Source organism: Labrus bergylta, chromosome 2 (assembly GCF_963930695.1).
Source record: "Labrus bergylta chromosome 2, fLabBer1.1, whole genome shotgun sequence".
NCBI lineage: Eukaryota > Metazoa > Chordata > Actinopteri > Labriformes > Labridae > Labrus > Labrus bergylta.
Genome location: NC_089196.1, coordinates 4,870,951 through 4,881,295, shown reverse-complemented (window position 1 = coordinate 4,881,295; position 10,345 = coordinate 4,870,951). Strand labels below are relative to the sequence as shown.

The 10,345-nt window shown below is 43.0% G+C and overlaps 1 protein-coding gene across 2 annotated transcripts; it reads left to right on the top strand.

The window, feature by feature from the left end:
- Positions 1–3,301: 3,301 nt before the first annotated feature.
- dph7 (diphthamide biosynthesis 7) lies at positions 3,302–9,706 on the top strand. Of its 2 annotated transcripts, none has more exons than XM_065963084.1 (10): positions 3,302–3,386; positions 3,637–3,810; positions 4,498–4,631; positions 4,722–4,809; positions 5,629–5,723; positions 5,970–6,127; positions 6,332–6,404; positions 6,492–6,557; positions 6,646–6,818; positions 8,127–9,706. In XM_065963084.1, exons 2-10 carry the CDS (start codon positions 3,679–3,681, stop codon positions 8,522–8,524), a joined length of 1,317 nt encoding a protein of 438 aa, XP_065819156.1. In that variant the 5' UTR covers positions 3,302–3,386; positions 3,637–3,678; the 3' UTR covers positions 8,525–9,706. The 2 variants fall into 2 exon arrangements, with proteins under 2 accessions (XP_065819156.1, XP_065819152.1); XM_065963080.1 differs by having other exon boundaries at positions 5,967–6,127.
- Positions 9,707–10,345: the final 639 nt, after the last annotated feature.

Sequence of the window (10,345 nt, the reverse complement as noted above, 5' to 3'; positions counted from 1 at the left end):
AAAGCTCTAAATGTAAGGAAAGCACAGTAGTTTTTATGAATGCCATCTTGTGGTCGCTTTTAGTAGTTACAACAGCATTTGGTATAGAGACTGTAACATTACTGATTCTAAGTCAACATCAAAATTGGGATTCAAGTGTGGCTGTTCGGCACTGGTGGTGAGCAAAAAGATGTCAGGAGGCAGAAATTGATGCAAAATAAGGTGGTTGATTTATTAACCAAAAATAGCACAAAACAGCAAAAACAAAAGTCCTGGGTAATCTAATAAAACAACTAGATTAAATAAACTGAATGAAAACACAGCCTCACAGCAAGCTGCCATCAACAAACATTTCTCCCACAGACTCTGGCTGAGTCTGTCTTTATACAAGAAACAACCCAACTGGCCTCACTCTGTCCAATTAAGCTCAGGTGATTTCACTCAGCCTAATCACTCTACAGGCCACAGTCAGTGTAGGGAAGGTGAGGGCAGGTGAAAGGTATGGGAGAACCTTTTCACATTTCCCCCTCCCCTGAAAGCTCACCATCAGGATGGCGAGACAGGAAGTCGGCCACAACATTGTCCCTTCCAGGTCGGTAATGGACCCTAAATCTGTAAGGCTGCATCTCAAGAGCCCATCTTGAAATACGGTTGCTTGAGTCTTTCATTTTATGAAGCCACTGCAGGCCTCTGTGATCTGTCTCCAGAATAAAGTCTTTAAAGGTCTCTAATGCCCACTTGATGGCCAGACACTCCAGCTCAATAGCCGAGTACCTTGTCTCTCTTGGCCACAATTTCCGGCTGGCATAAGCAAATGGCTTCTGGGCAGTCCCTTCACCCTGAAGCAGGACCACCCCCAGGCCCACCCCTGAGGCATCAGTTTGCTCGACGAAGGGTTGGCTGAAGTCTGGGCTCTGCGATACTGGGTCATCACAGAGTGCCCCCTTCAGGTCAAGAAAAGCCAGTTCATGCTTTTCTTCCCACAGCAGTTGATTAGGGCTGGACTTCCTGGTAAGGTCAGTTAAAGGAGCTGCTCGTGTGGCAAATTGAGAAACAAAGCGTCGCTACCACCCAGCCAGGCCAAGAAAAGACCTCAGCTCCTTCTTGGTACTGGGACGTGGACAATCCTTCACTGCCTGCACCTTGTCCTGTTGAGGCCGTATCACACCACTGCCCAGCAAATAGCCCAGGTACTTTGCTTCTGGTTGGGATAGGGAACACTTTTTGGGCTGAACTGTCAGACCGGCCTGCTTGAGCCTCTGTAGACTTTCTCCCAGATGACGCATGTGATCCTCCCATGTCAGACTGAAAATGACAATGTCATCTTGGTAAGCAGCTGAGAATGATTCTGTCCCCTCCAAGACTCTGTCCATGAGCCGCTGAAACGTGGCTGGGGCCCCGTGCAGACCAAAGGGCATGACAGTAAACTGAAAAAGGCCTTGGGGAGTTCTGAAAGCAGTGTACTGCCGGGCCTCTGGAGCCAGCGGCACCTGCCAATACCCCTTGCATAGATCGAGTGTACATTACCTCTAGTAATGTAATCCTGTTCCATCTCCACCGCCTTCTTTTTATGATGGTCTCTATACTTGGTTGGTCCGAGCAAGTAATTGCTGGTTGGAGATGGTGTTAGGCCAGAAGATACGTAGGATCTTTCTGAGGTTTCTTGTGTGGAATGCCGAGAGCTTGGAAAGGTCTTTCTCTGTCATCCTCAAAGCTGTATAGTAAGGTGGAGAGAACACAGCTCTGGTACAACTTGAGTTTGGTGTTGATGCTGTACTTTGTGGACTTCCACACATTGTTCATCATTCTGAATGTGTTTCTTGCCTTGTTGAGTCGGCTTTTGATGTCATTGCCTGTTCCTCCATCATATCTAACAGTGCTTCCTAGATATGAAAAACTCTTCTGTTGTGGATATATTTACTCCATTTATTTGTATAGGTGGGATTTTGTGTGTTTAAGGTCATCACCTCTGTTTTCTTCAGGCTTATGTTCAGTCCTATTTGTTGTGCAAATCTGTTGACACGGGATGTTTTTTCTTGCATATGTTGGTGGGTATGGGAAACCAGTTCCAAGTCATCTGCAAAGTCTAGGTCTTCAAGTGTTGTAAATAGTGTCCATCTGATGCCTCTAGGTTGATCTTCGGTTGTTCTTCGCATCACCCAGTCTATGACGGCATTGAAGAGTAATGCTGACATCACGCATCCTTGCCTCACTCCAGTCTTGACTTCAAAAGTGTGGTTGCTGTTTCCTACTTGGCATGTGAAGTTGGTGTAAAAACCCTTTAAGATGAGGATGATTTCTTGTGGAATCCCATACAAACGTAGAATGCGCCAAAAACTGTCCCTGTGGATGCTGTCAAATGCTTGGTGACGAGTGAACATCAGTTTAATATTGATCAAAAAACATGAACCCTAGCAAATTAATGTTGTGCCTATTCAGGAACACAAGCACTGTTAACCTTTGGGTAAAAGAAAAGAAAATATGACAGAAGGGTCGTTTTCCACCTGTGACCACTAGGAGGCAGTAACCGTCATTATTACCATCATTTCAACCTATAACCATAACATAATAAAAACAATAGCACAGGACGACTTCTGGTGAAAAACTTCGAAAATAAAAGTATTTGACTTGTGATGGATTCAATTTCATGATTCTTGAGTTTATGTTGTTTTTATAATTTTTACATGATGTGTGTAATGTGAACTAGTATGAATTATTAATAAGTAGTATGTATGAGCACTTACAGGAGTTAGAATGCCTTATAAGAAATACAATTTTTGCTTTATCTGTGAGCAGACCAACAACACTGACAATGAGGGTTTCTTTTTATAACTCCATTTTGATCTAAGCCTGGTGATTTTCCCTTTTTATGCTCTGAAATGTCCCAGACTCTCTCTCTCAGTTCAATTTGATTTGATTTGTATCGATCCAATTCAATTCAGTTCAAAGGGCTTTATTGGCATAGGTTTACATTATCAAAGCAAAAGTGAAAATAAAACAAAAAATTAACGGCAATATAATAGTAATATTAAAGTAAAAGAGATGTGCAGAATTCTGTCATTATAAAGCATTCAAAAAATAGTTTGTGTTTAACTTTAAAAATACAAGTTGAAAATGTAACTTTGCCCTTAAAATATATATATAGATGAATACAAATTTAAAAATAATGTAAATTATTATTATTATTTCTATATTTACTGATCGTTTTATACAGATATCTCATTTAAATATATATAGAGGAATACAAATTTAAAAAATAATGTAAATTATTATTATTATTTCTATATTTACTGATCGTTTTAAACAGATCTCTTTGTTCCCATTGGTACGTGAATGCACCCTTAGTCCTGTAGTGACGTAATAACGCGCAGGCTCCTCGAGCTGGGACTGTCGGATCTGGCTCACATGTGAGTTTTGTTGATAATGAGTTGTTTTTTGGAAATCCATTGAATATGAATTCAACAAAAGCTTGGTTTTGGATATTTTATTGATCCATTGAGTGTGTGTAGTCTTGTGAAGTGTCTTGAGTTTGTCTCAGAGAGTTTAACTAAATATTACTGAGCTAGCTGAAATAGCCGAATGAAAGGAGGCTTGAGATCTGCTTTAAGCCAACACTTGTTGTATTGAGAACAACATTGACATAACTCTGCGTTGTAGCTCTTCGGCACTGTTACGTACAGTAATGCAGAGCAGGTGGTCATGGCTTGGAAGTCGAAGACCCGCAACCTCCAGGTGTTTGACACGGAGCTGAGTGCTGACACTGTGGAGTGGTGCCCTGTGTCCCCCGACCAACACATCCTGGCCTGCGGGACGTACCAGCTGCACAAAGGGGTGAGACTTCATACGACCTGTCCTCTTTGTCATTAGAACCTGAGCATTAACAAATCTGACTCTGGTCTGTCTAGGTCTCACCCTGGACTTATTTCACTCTTAACTGTGAACTTCTCTTTTGTTTCATGTTTACCTTCAACTGTGCAATCTCTCGTCACGCATGTGTGCAACACTGATACTAGACCTGATCACATTGTCTTCATTGATCCTAATGTGCAAAACCCAACACTGCACATTTAGCACATTTCTTTATATTATATTTCTATAATCTTCTTCCCTGTGTTTTTGTAACTTATTATTTTTTTCAGATACTCTCCAATTTGGTACTTATTCCATATTGTGTAGTTATATATTTCTACAATTCCTACTGCTATATTGTGTATAAGAGCAACTGAGCCCCCCCCCCCCTTCCCGGGATTTATCTAGTACTTCTGATTCTGATACTGTGTCACTACCCACACCTGTCATAACCTTTAATTTAGCTTCATGTTGTTGGATAAGTGAAAACGTAACGAGCCGACAATGGCTTTATAAATGAAGTCATGTAAGGCAAAGTTGTGCACATGATGAATGGAGCTGTGTTATCAGAGTATTGTATGGTGAGTTTAATGAATGTAACGTATTAACACCACAGGTCATTCCTGCTCCCACATCACTGATCATGTACATTTAACCTTCTTACTTTAGACGGGCGGAGAGGATGCCGGCACGAGTCGGACAGGTCGCTTGTACCTGTTTGAGTTCCGGCGGGAGGGATTGGTGAGACCTCCTCTCACCGAGTTACAGCGCATGGACACGGCGGCCATTTTAGATATGAAATGGTAAGAAGAAGAAGAAAAATCCGGTTTGACCTGTGAGAGCTTTTGGATGTCACCGCCTGCGTCCCTCTCGTTGACTGACTCTTTCCTCAGGTGTCACGTGCCGCTGTCAGGGGAGGCGGTGCTGGGGATGGCGGTTGCCAGTGGAGAGCTGCAGCTTTACTCGCTGTCAAAAAGTCAGGTGAGGAATGTGGCATCAGAAGAATCACCGCCTGGGACATCTTATTTTCTGATGTTTGTTTGACCAAGGCCAAAATAACGCAGGAATTTAAGATCTTAAAAAGTGCTGACTCACCCTAAGAAACTCAAACATCCGTAAAAACTTTAAACCTAACGCCCTAAGCAAACAGGAGAAATGTTGTATTTAAGAGTAACAGCGACAAGTTGAACCTGATATCAGGACTGTTCACAACATCTTCAGAAACCTCAGGTTTATGAAACAAATGATTGCAAAGGATTTGTAGTCTGACGCCAAACAGATGTTCTGCTATATCTTGTTTTCTGTCCTTGCACTGCTGGAAAACTATATTCAAACCACGGCATGATAAGGGGCCACCAAGCGGCAAAAAATGAAGCCAATGCAGAAGTTCAAAAATCCTGCAGTTCGTCAAGTGTCCACTTGCTCCAGGAGCCCCAGAAGTCACACACAGTAATGCTTCTTCAAGAGACATTAAACCCCGCCTCAGCTCCAGCTCTCAGCCTGTCGTTAGGCTGAGACAGGATTTATGGCGGCTGCTGCCTATGAGCATCTGGAGCCCCCCTGCAAGAACAGATGGGTGACGTCACTCAGGCTTCAAACATTCATATTTACAGTCTATGAGTTCCACATTAAAACAGCTGCATCGTCAGAGCTGATGTAAAGTAGTGGTGTGATGTTTAATTACAGGATGAGTGTGTTTACACTGCTCCGCATGTCATCATTATGTGTGTTTAGACTTGGTGTGACTCAGGTGTTGATGTGGTTGTCTGCACTCACGAATGTTTGAATGTAATCCAGTAGGAAGGCGGCCGCAGCCTGCGCTCTCTCAGCAGCTTGGAGGTGGGAGCGGAGCGTCTGGCTCTGTCGTTAGACTGGTCCACTGGGAGAATGGACAGGTAACATAGTCAACATGCTCCAGAGTCAGTTTCCTGTGATGCCAGATGAAATCATTGTTTACCTGATGCTCCTCCTTTATATGTGCTAAGAGTGTTCATTTGTACACACATCCATGCAGATACAAATCAAATAAGAAATGGTCTCCTGGGATGTGTTCCAAGATGAGATTTTCCTACTTTTTTTTGTAGGTCACATTGGCTAACGCTGGTCATCATACTAACTCCTCCTCTGTTTGTGTCCAGCAGCAGCGATGTGCGGGTGGTGTGCAGCGACTCTGCAGGCTGCGTCAGTGTGCTGGAGCCCGCTGAGGGCGGACTGACGGCTCTGTCACACTGGAAAGCTCATGAATTTGAGGCCTGGATCTCCGCTTTCTCCTACTGGGACACTCAGCTGGTTTACTCTGGTAACACAAAGACTGTCTGTCATATATTTTTTAATACTGCATAGCTACTTCTGTGTGTTTCTCTAACTATGTAATTAAAATGAACTCACTACAGAAGCTCAGGGAGTCATGTCTGACTGCCGTATCTCTCTGTGTTCTTTCTCTACGCTTATGGTTTGTAGTGCATCATTTTCCTCTGCATGTGTTTGTGTCGTTCCTCGACAGGTGGTGATGATTGCAAACTTAAAGGCTGGGATCTCAGGGCTGGTCCGTCCTGCCCCACTTTCACCAGTAAAAGGTGAGAACTGGCGTCAGTGTCATTACACTCTTAGGTTTTTAGCAACTGGAAAAGTAAAGTAAAAATTCTCATCTGTTCTCTTCAAAGGCACTCAATGGGTGTGTGCAGTATCCACAGCAACCCACACCAGGAACACATCCTGGCCACAGGCAGGTAAATATGCCAATAAACAGGGCCAATGGTAACTCCACTACTGTTTACTTCCACTGCTTCCTCTTGTCCTCTCTCTCTCTCTCTGCAGCTATGATGAGCTCATCCTGCTGTGGGATGAAAGGAACATGCGGCAGCCTCTCAGTGAGAGTCCCACAGGTGGGGGGGTATGGAGGCTGAAGTGGCACCCCATCCATCAGCACCTGCTGCTGGCAGCCTGCATGCACAATGACTTCCACATCCTTCACTGCAGGCAGGCCTTAGGTGAGTGTGAAGGAAGAGATGCAGCTTTCACTGCAGTTAATGGTGCTTCAGCAGTTACACTTTTTAAAACAAAGAGGCTACACCCATTCAGTACATTCAGTGTATGGTACTTACTGCCTGTTGAGTTTAGCCTTCAGGTTTATACAATTTAGTGTCACTTAACATAATCTATAAAAACTAGTTGATAAACAGAGTATTGAACTTTAACATCTGACCTTTGGTAACAAGACCTCGATTGAGAGGATCTTCAGTTTTTATTTGCTGTGTAGTTTATTTTAATATTAGAGATGGACTGATGATGCCAACACTGCTTGTTTCAATCCTTTTCACTTGTTTTGATACATTTTGCAGGAGCTTGTGTTAGATAAAGAATTGTCCCTTGATGAGGACGTCCAAAGATTCCAGGCATATTCCAAAGCCAATCTTTTTAATGTCCTTATTGATTCACATCACGAGGCAGTTTTGAATCCATTTTTGTTCTCTGGGATCTATCTGCAGCTTTTGACTAAGATATTCTCTTAGGGTGCACAAAAAACTAGGCAATGCCTACGCATGCTTCAGCCCTAAAGCCCAGTTTCTTTTGACTAGTTCTCCCATCTGTGCTCAAGCATGGTACACTTCCTTGGCACTTGGAAGGGGTGTGCTTCAGCACGGTACAGTTCATGCAACAGATGTGCGGATGCGGACTCGATCGTGCCTCCCTTTTTATTTATTTTATTTTTTATTTTCGAGTCCGCCTATTTTTTTGTTAAGATTTATTTTTGGGCTTTTTATTTGAGAGATAGGACAGTGGATAGAGTCGGAAGTCAGGAAGAGCGAGAGTGGGGAATGACATGCGGGGAAGAAGCCACATGTCGGATTTGAACCTCGCTCGCTTGGAGGACTACAGCCTCCATACATGGGGCCCGCGCTCTAACCACTGCACCACCAGCGCCCCGTGAACGTCATAGTTACGAAAAGCCATGCATGTATTGTGTTACGACGTTATGCACAAGAGGTAACAGTGGTCAGGCCCGGTTAGCCATGGAGCAGTGTGAGTGCAGGCCAACAGGGGAATGGGGAGAGGGGACAATTGTTCTCAAGTCCGGTACAGGACAACTTTGTCTAGTGCGATTTTTGGCAAAACCCTCTGGAACAGCTTAGGTCTTCCTTAAAGAGGAACTTTTTCAGTGCTGGTAATGCTGACCAGGTCAGCTGAGACATGTGTTGTTGACTACTGGGTGTCCTTGTGCTCAGTCAGTTTTTTTGGCTTTTGGACTGTCACATATCTCTGTTTTAAATATCTCTGTTTGTCCTGACATTACCCAGAGGGCAGTGGAGGACCATGTCCTATCATAGCCTCCTACATCCTCCACAACTCCCTTGCGTATGGAGCCGACTGGTCCCGGCTGTCCCTGGAGGAACCTGCTCCGTGCTCCCCTCCTGCTGCAGAACCAAAGGAGAGCTTCACAGAGAGCGGACGACACTTGAGGATTCAGTACGAGTCTCCTACTGCCAGCTTTGACACCTCCCTGGAGGATGATGCAGGAAGGTACATCCCTGAGGACATTACGGCACCACCTACCCCCCCTTCTGCAGGTCTGGGCATCAACTCCGCTGAGGAAGCGTCGTCACAGTCCTGCCTGATGGCGAGCTGCTCCTTCTACGACCACATGCTCCATGTGTGGCGCTGGGACTGGGCTCCAGACGAGGCTCAGCAGTGTTGACCAGGCTGGACCAATGGCTGAATTGACACTATAGATAGATGCATCCTTAATCACAGTAGTAAAGCAGAAGATACAGCCGGACTAGAACAGAGGCTTAATTTGCTGCTTTGCTTTTCACTGTCTTCACTTTGAAGTCCCTACACTTTAAAATAAGATATCACAGAATATGCAATTATGGAAAGAAAATCTATTTTCATAATGACGTTGATTTTTATACGCTTATATTTAAAACCTTGTAATGCAAGAACATCATTAAATTTCAACTTCTAACACAACCACATCTTCACTTCAAACCTAAACACAAAACCTGATAAGCACCAGTTTTCACTTTTTAAATACTTAATCATCTTGCTGTTTGCAGTGTGTCCACCTCAAATACAATACTTTAAGACTGAAATTTACACTTGATAGTTTTTCAGACCACATTTGACAAATAAATGGTTTTACATTTCATGTAAGAGCCTGACCGATTAATTGGCCAGCCGATAATATCGGAAGATATTAGCATATGAAGTGACTAGCGGTATCGGCTAATTTTACCGCAGATATGGGCTGATATTACCAGACTTTTCCACCAGTCAAATAGCATTTCATTTGAGTATCATTGTATTAAACTGGCAGTTCTCTTTCTGGCTGTCACCAGCAGAGGGCGCTATATGGCTTACAACATCACTCTCCAGAGTGTCAAGCGATTATGCACGTGCATGCACAGTTACTTTCCAGTTGAGTGACCATCTTGTCTGCTTTATGTATCTTTTCCATAAGTGTTTGATAACTGCATTTGAGGAATCAATACAATAAATGTGTATATCTATCTGTCTCTACAGATCGAACATAGATCTAAGGAAGATGTGTAGATTTATCGGTATCAGATTTTTTCATTTCCTAATATCGATATTGGAATAAGCTCCAGATATCCCATATCGGTCGGGCCTGATTTTAACTGTTGACATGTCTGTGACATTATCTCTACGTATGGTATCGTATTTCCTGGTTTTGTATTTGGGGGTTGCCGAGCTGGACTTCTGAAGACTTTGCATGTTTATCCGTTGAGGTTGTCGAGGCCGCTTTCCTACGCTCAACTGTCAAACATCTGTCCAAAGAGGAAGTATACTAATCACTGCTACCTTTACGTGTGATGTTTTCTTCTCTAGCCAGCCAAATAAATGTATGATCAAATTACTGAAATGTTCAGACTATGTTAATTACTGATACTTTGTCTGTACTCTAGAGGTACTGCAGTTCTTTCATGTTCATGTGGTCAGAAGGTTGGACTGTCAGAGCTGTTCTGTACAGATGAATATGCAGCTTTTTCAAATATATTAACTCCACACAAACCTAATGAATATAAAAAGCTCACTCTTTACCTCCTTATTTCACACAGTGGTTAACATTTGTACAATAATTCCATTAAAAACAGAGTCAAAAGTCCCAGGAAGTTGTTCTCCACACTTTTAACAGACCTGGACATTATTTAATCAAATTCTGTACTCTACCACACTGTGGAGGAATCCTAAATATGAGTCAATGTGTCTGATGTCTTCGTCATCAAAGGAAAACTCACTTTATAAATCCTTCTCCTGGATTCAGTGAATGACATTTTGACAGGGTTTATGTTTAATACCTTTTTACATTAATCCAATTTTTTGGGCTTTTTGTGCCTTTATTGTAAGGATAGGATAGTGGATAGAGTCAGAAATCAGGGAAAGAAGTCATTTAAGGATACCTTTCTGATAGAACAGGACAGCTGTCATTAAAAGTAACACATGAACACCAAGATTCCTTCAAGTGTTTGTGTCGGCGTCCGTCTGCCCGCACCTC

Coding starts and splice junctions, on each gene's coding strand:
- dph7 (XM_065963080.1), top strand. CDS start 3,679: ATGGCTTGGAAGTCGAAGACCCGCAACCTCCAGGTGTTTGACACGGAG. Junction 4,632..4,721: donor GCCATTTTAGATATGAAATG/GTAAGAAGAAGA, acceptor CTCTTTCCTCAG/GTGTCACGTGCCGCTGTCAG. Junction 4,810..5,628: donor ACTCGCTGTCAAAAAGTCAG/GTGAGGAATGTG, acceptor GTAATCCAGTAG/GAAGGCGGCCGCAGCCTGCG.